The sequence below is a fragment of the Arvicola amphibius genome, chromosome 2 (genome assembly GCF_903992535.2).
Source record: "Arvicola amphibius chromosome 2, mArvAmp1.2, whole genome shotgun sequence".
Lineage (NCBI taxonomy): Eukaryota > Metazoa > Chordata > Mammalia > Rodentia > Cricetidae > Arvicola > Arvicola amphibius.
In genome coordinates this window covers 7,854,643-7,867,974 of record NC_052048.2, presented here as the reverse complement: position 1 = coordinate 7,867,974, position 13,332 = coordinate 7,854,643, and the positions used below count along the sequence as shown (strand labels likewise).

The window sequence follows — 13,332 nt, the reverse complement described above, 5'->3', positions numbered from 1 at the left end:
TGTGTAAAACACTAAATTGGGAAATGGAAATGAGGCATTCTGCACACAGGAGACTTTTGTTCCATGTGTCTATTTATCCTTTTCCTGTTATCTATGTAATATCTTCTATTTCTGACACAGAGCATTGAGCAGAAGATAACTAGGCGTATTTGTTTTCTCTAAGGAGGAGCTGAGAGATACAAAAGTGATCAGGTGGAGAACTTGGGGCAGAAAAACAAAAACAAACAAACAAAAACTGAGTCACAATCAAGAGCCATAGAAAAAACTTCCCTGTCAAAATCAAAATCACACCCCACTCCAGTTACTTAGCAGGCAGAGGAAGACAAAATGTGCTGGACCCATGACACAGTTGCCTTGCTGATCCCTGGGAGAATCAACACCACTTTGCCCATTCTCAGAGATACTGTATTTCCCTGCGTTCTTTCCTCCCAGCCCCACTGTTTAGTCAACAGTTCCTAACTAGTCTTCCCCATTGAGCACTGGCTCTTTCTGGATGAAATCCTTGCATCCAGAGCGGTTTCTAAATACCCTTGGCCTTGGTCTGACAGAGTGACTCAGAACTCACAGTCCTCCAGTGGCCCAAGGAAATGACCTCCAGAGAGGACATGGTCATCAGTAAGCACATTTCCTCCCTGGTGTTGATGCTATTTTGTGATTTGCCATCATAGAGAAAGAAATTTTCTCTTTGATAAATAAATTAATCACAGATACAGAATGAAGAATGAAGAAGACTTCTGCAACTCCTGGGGTTTCTCTCCCTATCTTTTCTTTATTTCCAGGATGTAGAAGGTAGAAAAAGAACAGAAATTCATGTCTCCAAGGAGCGGTGCGTGAAAGAAACCACAACAAACCCTACAGGCAGCCCAAGAGGAAGCTTGGGGCCATGCTCTTCCCAGGATCTTTCTACACAATTCTCATCAAATGTGATGGGAATTCCCCACAGACCTTGAGAGGATGTGACTCCAATTACACCCCTTGGTAATTCACTGCAAAGACTCAAGTTCAAGTTCATGAAAACCTTAATCAGCCTTTAATGTCAGGTCAAAAAGGTATCATTGGCGCTAACTCTGCTTTAGAAGGTTTACCTCTTCATTAGTCATTTTTAAAAGCGACTCTGTCCCCTTGGTGACTTTGCTGACAATATGGAAGTCATACCCCCATCTCAGTGGTAACCAAAAGGAAACTATTGCATGGAGCAGTTTATTTTAACAGCTCAAGAATTATTGCTCAGCATCGGGGACATGGCTCAGAGGGTGAATGCTGGCTATGCAAGCAGGCAGAGCTAAATTTGGACCCCAGAACCCACATAAAAAGCTGGCACTACCTCATGCTTATGTAACCCCAATGCAATGGGAATAGGGACAGGCAAACCCCTGGAGTTTCTGACCAGTGACCACAGCCACAAGATGAGCTCCAGCTCAGTGAGAGATCCTGTCTCCAAAATAAAATAGTGAGGACATACATACCCAATATCAATCTCTGGTTTTGAGATGTATATTTGCGCCTGTACACAGCCACCATGTGAGCACATCTTCACATACAAACATGTGCACACACCTACACACATAACCTGAAGCTAAATATCTACAGACTACAGGATTGCTTCAGTGAGCATTGACGAAGCGAAGGATGAAACGGTCACAAGCAAAATTAAAGTTATGGTCCACTTCTCTGTTAAAAAATGCTGCATATATATAGTTCAACACAGTTCTCAAAAGGCCTCAAACACTTGACATCTACCCCTGGAGAAAGGCCGTCTTTTTCAGAAACAACAGCCAAGGCTTTTCTAGTTGGACTCTGCTGTGTCTGCCTGGGTTCATTTCTCAGCTTCATTCCCAACGCCTTGCAGCTCTTCACGTTCACTGAATACCACAACTCTATTTATGTCATATACAGACCTGCAAGCTACTGAGGCTAACATTCTCTAAACTGTGCTTTTGTGTATCCTTTCAAATCTCTCGTTAAAACTCCTTCATCTCTTCTCCACTTCTCCTTATGGTTCTTTCATCATAACTTTATAAAATCATCTAAATCTCTCCCCCTGTTCCTGTCTTTAGCCTATTTATCACTGTGTTTGTCTTAAACATGTGGTGACAGGAGAGGAATGGCTGCCCTCTCCTCCCAGGCCCCTTTCATAGCTACACTTTTTGCTTTTCTGGGAACTTGACCATTCAGCTATAGACTTGACATTCCTCATCTGCTGTCCCAGTGGCCATGAGCCTAATTTTCAATTAAATGACTTTGAACAAAAGCCAATAAGCCATTTCCAGTTCCCGGTTTAGGAAAATTCCACTCGGACTGGAGAGGCAGCTCAGTGACAAGAGCACATGTGGCACTCCTGGAGTGCAGCACCCTCCAGCTCCGGGGCATCTGGCACCTAGATCTGGCCTCCGTGGTTGGTGAGAAAGGCCTGGCAGTAGCGGCATGAAGTGGCTGGTCACAGTGCATCCACAGTTAGGAAGCAGACAGCAGACAGGAAGTGGGGCCATTTTATCAAACCTCCAGACTGGCTTCTAGTGACTCACTTCCTCCTGTAGGCTCTCCCTTCTGTAGTAGTGGTTCTCAACCTTCCTAATGCTGTGACCCTTATTTTGTGGTGACCCTAACCATAAAGTTATTTTCATTGCGACTTTGTAAGTGTAATTTTGCTACTGTTATGAATCATAATGTAAATATCTGATATGCAGGCCATCTGACATGTGACCATGTAAAAGGACCATTTCATTCCCAAGGGGTCATGACCCACAGGTTGAGAAACAATTTTCTAAAATTTCCACAACCTTCCAACTCCTGTTAAGGGCCAAGAGTTCAAACCCATGAGTCTATGGTGGGCATTTCACATCCAAGTCACCACAGAGTCGGGTAACAGATGAAAAGTAGCCAGAGATAAACCACAGAGCAAGGTAACAGGTGAAAAGTAGCCAGAGATATACCACAGAGCAAGGTAACAGATGAAAAGTAGCCAGAGATATACCACAGAGCAAGGTAACAGGTGAAAAGTAGCCAGAGCTACACCACAGAGCAAGGTAACAGGTAAAAGGTAGCCAGAGATATACCACCATTAGTGAGGCAAGTGACAAGTATGCAGGGTTCACTATAGTAATACTTCCACTGTTGAATGTGCTTAAACTTTTCTGTAACAAAAGGTTAAAAAGAGGAAATTTCCCCTAAAGAAATGTGATTGTTTTTAGCGATTTCCAAAAGGAATCAAGATGAAAGAGAACTTTATATTGAATAATCACACAAATTCTTCTATTCATGGTAGAAATGTTGTTTAAGTATTCACTGTTTTCCTTACTAAATGATTACTCATGGAGCTAGAGAGATGGCTCAGCAGTAAAGAACCCTGGCTGCTCTTGTAGAGAACCTAGGTTCAGCTCCCAGTACTCAAATAAGGGCTCTCAACCATCTGTAACTGGGTTCCCAGGGGATCTGAAGACTTCCCCTGGCCTCCTTGGGAACTGCAGGCAATGAAAGAATTGCATGAGTCTAATGACAGCCTCAGCTACATAACAAATACCATGTCAGCATAGGCTATAATGTAAGACTTTGTAACACACACACATACATACACACACACACACACACACACACACACACACACACACACACACACACACACACAGTAAGAGGTCACTTCTTTGTCCTGGCTGCTCTGCCCCAAAATAATCACACAGAAACTGTATTAAGTAAATCACTGCTTAGCCTATTAGCTCTAACTTCTTATTGGCTAGCTTTTACATCTTAATTTAACCCATTTCCATTATTTTATATTTTACCATGATGCTCATGGCCTACCAGAAAGGTTCCAGCATATCTGGCTCTATTGCGGACCAATGGCTTCTCCCTGAACCCCCTTTTTTCTCCTAGCATTCAGTTTAGTTTTTCCTACTTATCACTATTCTACCCTATCATGGGCTCAAGACAGTTTCTTTATTAACCAATGGTATTCACAGCATACAGAGGGGAATCACACACACACACACACACACACACACACACACACACATACACACACACACACACACACTACAGAAATCAACCAACCCATCAACCACCCAACCAAACACCAAAAACAACCCTCGCCACAAAGAACAGAGACGTTAATCCTACACCACGCCTTCACTAACTGTGTCCAGCATTTGTTGCTCTGCAGCTGGTGCCCTTTCAGGAACATTGTACCTTTCCTGAAGAGCAAGCAGCACTGTCCATGTGCCTGTGGCACATGTCCAGCTGCCTGTAGCAGCTGCTTGCTGGGTTTGTTTAGCTGCCTTGGGCTATTATGATGAAAAACCTTTCCAAGAACTGCTATAGGGGCTGCAATTGCTATTAGACTGTTTTATGAAGACATACTTTCTTCAGTGATTTCTAAGGAAATGTCTCAATATTTCAATAATATAAAAAATAAACAATAATTTCATGTACACCCTGTGGGAAGCAGGACTTACTGGAGAAGGAAGGAGGTAATAGAAAGAAACAGTTACACACTAGATATAATTGAATGTGTATATTTGCTAGTGGATGGCACATGCTTTGGTAGAAGATTAGCCTAGTGACAAAATGCTCACCTATGTTGGTCAGTTGACCAACTACGGAGACTGCTACAAAGGAAATACAGTTTTAAGACAAGACATAGGAGATTCAGAGATAAAGAGCTCAGGTTCCCATGCCATCTCAAACTTAGAAATAAATATCAAAAAATATTGTCAAGCCAAAAGTCAAATAAGCCTGCAATTCTCTTTGGCCACAGGTCTAAGAATGGACTCTCAGAAGACAGTTTCATCACTGTGTGGTTCTGTGCCTCTAAAGATGTCTTTCTTGGGGTTTTAGATGTGAGATAATTTTGTGTAAGAGGACTCACAAAACCACACAGTGAGTAGAAAGGAAATGTTTAATAAAATATTTAATACAGTTTTTCTCTTGGAGAAAGAGCTCTTAAAGGTGGGAAGTTGAGAAAACACTTGAACAAGAGCAAGGACTCAGCTTTTCTGTGGACTCTTGCCCAGTTATACCCAACAGACTGTACAGAGAAGTCAATGTATAGGATTAGTGATTGATCAAATGCTGCTTAAAAGCAGACAGATGTAAGAGGTTTGCTTTATGATTTCTACCACACACAGCATCATGAAAAAAGAATAAGGTTGATATACAAAAGGTGCTTAATGTGATTGGAGCATTTCCTTCCCATTCTATCTGCAGTTAGCCAGTGAGATCACCAATTACATGTTTCAAATAGACTCAGTCCTTGGCCAGGTGTGGAATTCCAGGTCCAATCCTAAATTGTGTTTAAAAAATGAGAGCCATGAATACCGCCTCTGTTCTTTGCAATAACCTTAGCATGTCACAATGACATTTTGTGTGTGAAACAAGTGTGAGCTGTGAGTCTTCTGCATTGAGTGCTATTGTTTATTAATACAGAAAGTTCTATTTCTTGAATATGAAACATTTTTCAGTGCATTCAACTATGAACACTGCGTCCCAACCCTATGTTGGTGCTCAGTCTAATATTCAGTCATCAGAACTCAATGAGTAACATTCTTGGGACTGTCAGCCATCAGAACTCAATGGTACTGTCTCAGGGTTGTCAGTCATCAGAACTCAATGGTACTGTCTCAGGGCTGTCAGTCACCAGAACTCAATGGTATTGTCCCGGGCTGTCAGTCACCAGAACTCAATGAGTAACTGTCTCAGGGTTGTCAGTCGTCAGAACTCAGAGTGACAGTCTCAGAATCATCCTGCAGTCATGATTCTGATGGGCACTGGTTTCCCTCTGGAGTCATGAACTGCACCTTAGGCACCATGAGGGAAGAGTTATTCCTCCGGATGGAGTTGTTTCTCCTCATAGAGTTGTTTCTTCTCATGGAGTTGCGCTTCCTCAGAGAATTCTGGTGTGATAGTTCACTCTTTTGGAGGGTCTGAATCAGGATGGAAGGCTTCTCATCCAGCTCCCGGGCACTGCATCTCGGGGCAGCCACCTTCACAGTATTACCAAATTTAGAATAGTCCACAGCGTACACTCCCTCCTCCTCGGTCACAATCGACACGAAGCGGTGTCCCCACTGGATCTCCTCGGCAATGTAGGAGGTCCGTGCCTGTGTGGTGATGCCAGTGGTTTCCACCACACCCTCCAGAATCACTATGACCTCCAGGTCTTGATTGGCAAGGTCAGTTGCTGAGATATCATACAGGGGGCTACGCTTATCAATCACATGGCAGATGATCAAAGGGGCTACTAAGAAGATGTTATTGCTCTCAATGGGATTATCCACTGGAATGTCCAGCTGATGAATTGGCACCACCTCCCCTTCGGGCGTCGTTGTTTTCTTGACTACCTGGATACGCACTGAGGCACTAATTATCATGCTCTTCCTCAAATCACCCACCCGGAACATGAAGCACAACTTGCCATTGCGGACGGCAATCACAGCATGGCGGCTGAAAATCAGAGTCTCGGCCCTTCTGTGGGCCTGAGCCGTTTTCATGAAGATGCAGCCCAACATGACCGCGTTGATGATCAGACCCACAATGTTCTGCAGAATCAAAACCGTGATGGCCAGAGGGCATTCCTCAGTCATCATTCTCCCGCCAAATCCGATGGTCACTTGAACCTCAATGGAGAATAGGAACGCAGACGTGAATGACCTGTAAGGAAGGACAACAGAAATAATGCCAGGCCAGAGACCACATGGTGAAAACAGTCTGGAATCTAGTAAGAAATTCTGGAAAGACTAATTTTAAATATAAGCATCCTCTTCTCCCCTCCCCCACTTCCTCCCATTATCCTTTTTCTCCTTTTCCCCCTCTCTGCTATTTCCCTTTCCGTTTGCACCTAAGTACATACATCCAGATTTGGAGACACAATTTCAATAATATTTCCTAGATCATATACTGTGCAACGACATTCATAAAATAAATAAATATAAATTGTAGATATATTCCACTTTCACCAAAGTGCAACTTATTTTGTGAAATCTTATACCACCTGGGTGTTTCTTATTTCTGACTTTCTATTGCTTAAGAGATTTGAATCATATGGAAGGTACTGAGTAATAAGCACAATATTTATTATTTATAACTCATAAAATTATAGTCATTATTCAGTGATTAATTGTTCTGCTTACACAACTAGAATGGTGCTAAAACAGTATAAAAGACACCATCTCCAAACATTAAAATTTTAATAAGAATGATTTTCTATTTGGAGGAGAAGCAGTTTCTCTGATTATCTCGTTTTGTTTTCTAAGTAATCCAGAGAATGTGGAAGCTATTAACAGAGTTTCCGATGTCAATTAGCAAATGACTGTGTCAAGACTAATGTAAAGACAGCTTCTCTGAGTCCTATCAGTTCTGGCCTGGTGTTCTCAAAGAGGCAAGAGGAAGGTGGCAACAGGCATCGGGATTTTCTTGGGGAGTTTTTTGTTTGCTTGCTTGCTTTGTTTTGCTGTTATTGTTTTGTGGCTGTACATCTCCTCTCCATCTTAGCGAATGAACAAGGGTTTTCTGGTTTCCAGTGGACCTGTGCCCCTCAGAAAGACTCCTGGATAACTCTGCTTAACCTCTGATGACAAAGCATCACTTCTGGTTGTTAGCAAGGTTTGCGCTTGGCTGCATACCCAGTAACTGCTGTGGCCTCCTCACAGCCCCTATTCCTGCCATGCACCCCAACCTCAAATTTTTCTAATTTCATAGACGAGAGATCCATACATTAGCAGTGTGTCAAAATACTATTTGAGAGTGCCAAGCACAATGAGGAAACAAAGCATTTGAACTTTGAGCACTGAGTACACACTGCACCTTGGCAGGAAGCCAGGAGAGCGTACACATCCATCAGTTTTTAAGTAGGGTCAGAAAGGGGCTGTTTATCTCTGTTTTGGCTAAAAGGGTTTGTGCAAAACTATAAGAACTGACTTCTGCCCTACTTACACACCATGAGATATATGGCATGGCCTGAAAATACTACAGATAGCAGGGATAGATTCTAGAAGAGGATACAGGACATATAGTACTGAGTTTAATAATGGTTTATGTGTTAGAGAAGAACCCAATGAAGGGTTTCCCTCTTCAAAGTCTGTCTCCTTGGCTTTAGAAATGGTTCACGGGCTATGTTTTCATAACGTTTATTTTAAAACGGAATTTAATTTCTCTAGCCAGTATAAGATTCTATCTTTTTCTGGCCACCTGTCAGGCTAAACAGTCTCAAGAGAAAAAGCATTTAGGGGAGGCAGAGCTGGGGGTGTATCAGCTGAATAATAATGAGAAAAATAACATAGTTTCTACTTTCTGATTCATGTTAGAAAGTCATCTGCACAAAGGAGAAAGCAAGTCTCCCTAAAATGAGAGTGATTGCATGGTGTTTGGGAACACGAGGGGAAAGCCGGGGAAGAAAATCACTTCCAAATCTGATACTTTGGTTGACACTGAGATTATGAAAGGAATGGAAATTCAAATAGTTAGAATTATTAAACATCTTTTATGTTCTCTAGGAAGAGAATAAAGCTTTAAATGATGCTGTGGAGTGCGCTCCAAAAGTCGGCACTCTTCTATATTAATAAAGTCATGTTGACTTCACTGTAATTCTGACACCATTTCCCATGGTTCAACACCAGCAGGCAGGCCTCTGGGAAATAGATATTCTTCAGAATGTCTTGTTTGAAAAATGGGAAGTAACAAGAAGCAACTTTTAGGAGTCAGTGAACACTATAACATTCTCTTCATAGAAAGAATGATCTCTTTTGATTATATATATATATATATTATTTTTAAGTTCGCTAAATGATTTCTTCTTCATAGACAGTAACAATGGATTGTCTTGAGTAAAGTTAATATGTTTCCAAGGCTGTCATGATCATTTCTCCTATTGCTCTTCGTCGGAATCTCTTGCCTGTTTGCTGGAATCTTCTTTGAATACATCACCCTCCTCAGCCATACCAACGCCAATAAGTTACTTAGAACCCTGTATGACAGTAACATATTGACTTCAAAGGCTTTACACATGGGACTTTGTTCTCTGCATCCCTCACGCTCTGCTCACTGGGCCTTCTTATCCACATTGTCACTGAGGCAAATGTTGGAGAAAAGAGAATTCTACGTGCCCAGTGGTAAAACTGTGGACCAGTCTAGTGCATTGCCTTCTCCCCAGATCTGAGAGGGGATTTCTGTGTGGTCTAAGTTGATCTGTTGATGCACTGGCCTGGCCAGTGGGGAGAGAGGGTAAAGTCATGAGAGGCTCTGCTTCTGGCCATACCATTCATCTTTTATAGGATTCCAGGGCCACTAAAAGTCTCCTTCTTAACCGTTTCCTGCCTGGATGATTCTTCTTCAGTTTCTCTGCCTGATAAATTCTGTGGATTTGGAACATGATTCAGAAAACACACTGGAGATTTTCCCAGTATTACCACTGTTTTTATCCAGTGAACATTTCTGCATTTGATATAAATCATATCTCCATCCAACAAAACAGATTAAGAAAAAATTTGCCCCACTGCAACATTCTTGGGTCTCCTGGGAATACCAAAGGAGAGCCACAGAAATCAAGGGCACTTTAGCTGTCTTTGAAGCATCCGTAAATGCTGGATCAAATCTGTGTAATGAAAAGCTGTCTCGTTCCTGTCCCGTGGGAGTTTTGGAAGGGGAGTCTTCAATATGCACTTGTTACTCAGCCCCTGTCGTGTAAACTTGAACTAAATTTCACTGAAAACGTCTCTGCTGCATTTAAGCTTCCATTTTTGAATCTAAAGCAATCTATCAGATACATTAAAATAATCTTAAAGAAGGGCTTACATTTATTTCAATTATTTTATTGTTAGCGTATTTTAAAATCAAGGACACTTCATGTAAAAATGTTTCTCACGTTTGCACAATACTTTTGGTAGATTGGAGATGTTTACTGGTGCACACTGGACATCAACATCATGATGAAACTGAGCAGAGGTTTGGGGAGTCAGGAATCCTTTGGAGCCATCCAAGGTTAACACAAAGAAGCAGTCACGCTTGTCTCGGAGACCCAGCCATCAAACGACATTTACAAATTCTTTTAATGTGCTGGCCTCCACCCTGCACCCCCAATTTGCTTTCGTTTTTGTTTCTTAACTGTCCAATGAAAACCCCCTATTTCACCATCAACTACATGAAAGAGATGTTTATTTCGACATTGCTGCCAACCCGCGTGTCACCCCATTTTATTCTTACCTGACATTGGTCACACAGACAGTGGACTCCAGGCCGCTCTTCTCCAAGGCGCTTTTCTCCATGTAAGCATAGATGTCCCCGTGGGCGAAGGCCACCAGCCACCACATGATAGCGAAGAGCAGCCAGCTGCAGAGGAAGGACATGGTGAAGATGACCAGCGTGTGACGCCACTTCAGGTCTACCAAGGTGGTAAAGATGTCCTGCAGGAAGCGACCCTGTTCACGGATATTCTTGTGTGCCAGGTTGCAGGCTCCGCTCTTAGCAATGAAGCGGGCTTTGGGGAGGCGGTCGCGGATGCGCGGCTTGCGCAGGTTCTCAGCGGCGATGCGTGCCAGTACATACTCCTCTGGGATGATGCTCTTCCTGGCCAACATCTTCCTGTCACCATAGCCTGTCTATGCACCTGCCCGAACCTGCGGCTCCCTTCCTCCACGCGCGTCCTCCTACGCCAGAAAAAACAAAAACAAAAAAACCGCTTATTAAAATCTGCCAACTTCATTTCTTCCCCTTGAGTCCTTGTACATAGGGGATACCTTTTCATACACACACGAAGTGGCACACAAAATTGAATGAAGTTGGGGTCAACAATACAAACGAGAAGCTAGTTTGTGTCTGAAGTCTGAGAACCCTGAGAAAACTTTTGAACCAAAGGATTATTTTTTTTCCTTTTCAGACCAGAGGAATTATTTTTTTGCCTCTTCCCTGTTATCCCTGAGCCCTCTTGTCTCAGATACGCAAATCTTGGAGCATTTTCTGTAAATACAGCCTCGAAGAGAATTCTGTGATTCACCGCATCTCGGGATTAGGGCAAGGATACGTGCACACGCCGTTAAGGAAGAAAATTAAAGCCAGCTGGGTTAACTACCCACTCGTTATTTAAGTAAAGTAGCAGGGTTAAAAGTAAAGAAAGAGGAATTCTTATTTTTAGTAGCAGCGAAGAAATAGCTTCCTGCTCTTTAAGAAAATGTTAACGGTAATTGACAAGGTACCGAGCGCTGTTCTTTTGAACTTGAAATTGAATGATTTAAATTGGAAGGATTTACGAGACGCATTTTAAAAAGCAACCTACCTAGCCTCCCCTCCCCTCTCTACCTACCACACTATATACTGGAAACTAATTAGCAACACAAGGATCAAACACACAAGCAGGGCTTGCGGTGGAGTTCTGGGTATGAGCCCGGCTGGGTGCACTTGGGCTGTGTGGGCTTTGAAGTCACGGGCTGGGCTGCGACCGGCTTCCCCTAGTTCTCCCCGGGAGGAGCAATGCAACTTACAGACTCAGGGCAGCGCGCGCCGCGGCGAGAGCTCCGCGCACCTCAAGGCACACCGCGGGCGGGTCCCTGTCTCTCGCATCCCGGGAGCAGGGGCCGCCACAGCCCGAAGGGCAGATCCGGGGGATGCTGGTCCTCCAGAACTGAGTTAGGACTCTAGAAGGTGCGATTCACTGTGCACGCGGGGAGGAGGGTTGTAGGACGAGGGATGGGTTTGGTCCCCCCTCCCTCACTGCTGCCAGACTCCCGGAGGGCGGGGGAGGAGTTGGCAGAAGAGATGCTGATGGTTGTGCTCAGCTAGCTCCTCAGCCGCCTAGTTTGGGCCAGACGTCCTAGTGAGCAGGGGAAGGTGGAGGCGGAGACCAGTCTTGGGGAGGGAGGGAGCGGGCTAGGAGGGAGGGACCACCGCAGGAGGAGGCACCCGCCAAGTCAGCTTGGTTCCCAGTAGCCACTACTCTGCTGCTGGTCCGACACACACGTCTTTAAAAGGCTCGTGGCTCAGAGAACTTTCTGAGTCCAAGTTCACTGACGCAAAGAGATTTTAATTTATTATTTTTTAATTGTAACTTTGGGAGATCACTGGGTTGCTTCAGATTGAATAAAACCAGATGGAGAGAGTTTAGGTGTTCTGGGTGGGATGAGGTAGAGAGGAGTGGGGTGGGGTGGGGTAGGGTGGGGTAGGGTGGGGTAGGGTGGGGTCCCAGCCCTGAGAGCATTAGAACAGAGGATGAGAGAGTTGAAATTCTTTCTAATAAAGTACCTCACCACTTAAGACCGATTCTTGGGAACTTAAACACACACACACACACACACACACACACACACACACACGAAAGGGAGGAAGGGGAGGGGAGGGAAAAGAGAGAAGAGGGGAGCGGAGGGGAGAGGAGAGGAGGGAAAAGAGAGAAGAGGGGAGGGGAGGGGAGGGGGAGGGTAGAGGAGAGGAGAGGAGAGGAGAGGAGAGGAGAGAGGAGAGGAGAGGAGAGGAGAGGAGAGGAGAGGAGAGGAGAGGAGAGGAGAGGAGAGGAGAGGAGAGGAGAGGAGAGGGGAAGAGGGGAGAAGTAGAGACTAATAGCAAAAACTCCATCAGCAATCTTCCAATAAAGAAATTTACAATCAGCAGGATGGGCTGTCTACAGCTTGCCACCATCAAGACGCAGTCAGTGCTCAGGTTTCTGGGTTTCTGACTTGTGGTCTTCCCTCCAGTCCGCATCCCCGCCTGGCCCCGCCCTGCCCCATCTAGATTGTGGAATGATAAGGCAGCACATTTGCAAAGAAGAAGGATTGTACAGTAAATATCTTTCTATCTTTCTATAGCTTTTGAGAATGAGCCAGGAGGAACAAATGTGCTTTCTCCTGAGGGTCAAGCCTCTGTTTTTGGTGCTTGGATTAATGGAAACTTTAATTCTTGGAAATTTTATGTGTTTTCCCAGACTTGGGGGTCGAGAGTATATGAAGTATAAACAACACGCTCATTTACTAGAAAGACCTAAAATTAGTCTTTAATGAAGGAAAATGAGTTCTCCCCACCTCTTTTTTTCCTTTGTGGGTAGATCTGTTTAACCCCTTGAAGGCTGGGGTGCCTGTCCCCTCAGTGGCTTCTTTCTGCGTCCTTTGTTCTCTGCTGTTGTGACCTGATAGCAGCCAACTAGACGCCACTTGTGCAGTGAGTCCCACCACTGAAATACAGCTTGCAGTGCAGCATGCTGTGCAGTTTACTGTCTGCCAATTTAACACCAAAAAACATTTAACATTTTTTTCCCATAAGACAGGGCATCATGTGTTCCAAGCTGGCCTAAAATTTGCTGTGTAGCTTAGGATGGACCTTGAACTTCAGATCCTCCTGCCTGTATCATCTAAGTGCTGGGTGACA

The 13,332-nt window shown here is 44.0% G+C and overlaps 1 protein-coding gene across 1 annotated transcript; it reads right to left on the bottom strand.

Annotated features, from left to right (window-relative positions):
• Nucleotides 1-4,873: 4,873 nt before the first annotated feature.
• Nucleotides 4,874-11,765, bottom strand: Kcnj8 (potassium inwardly rectifying channel subfamily J member 8). Its single transcript, XM_038319603.1, has 3 exons — nucleotides 11,463-11,765; nucleotides 10,189-10,631; nucleotides 4,874-6,642 (listed from the first exon to the last, which is right to left on the bottom strand). The coding sequence occupies exons 2-3, from the start codon at nucleotides 10,560-10,562 to the stop codon at nucleotides 5,742-5,744; spliced, it is 1,275 nt and encodes a 424-aa protein (XP_038175531.1). The 5' UTR covers nucleotides 10,563-10,631; nucleotides 11,463-11,765; the 3' UTR covers nucleotides 4,874-5,741.
• Between the last annotated feature and the right edge of the window lie 1,567 nt (nucleotides 11,766-13,332).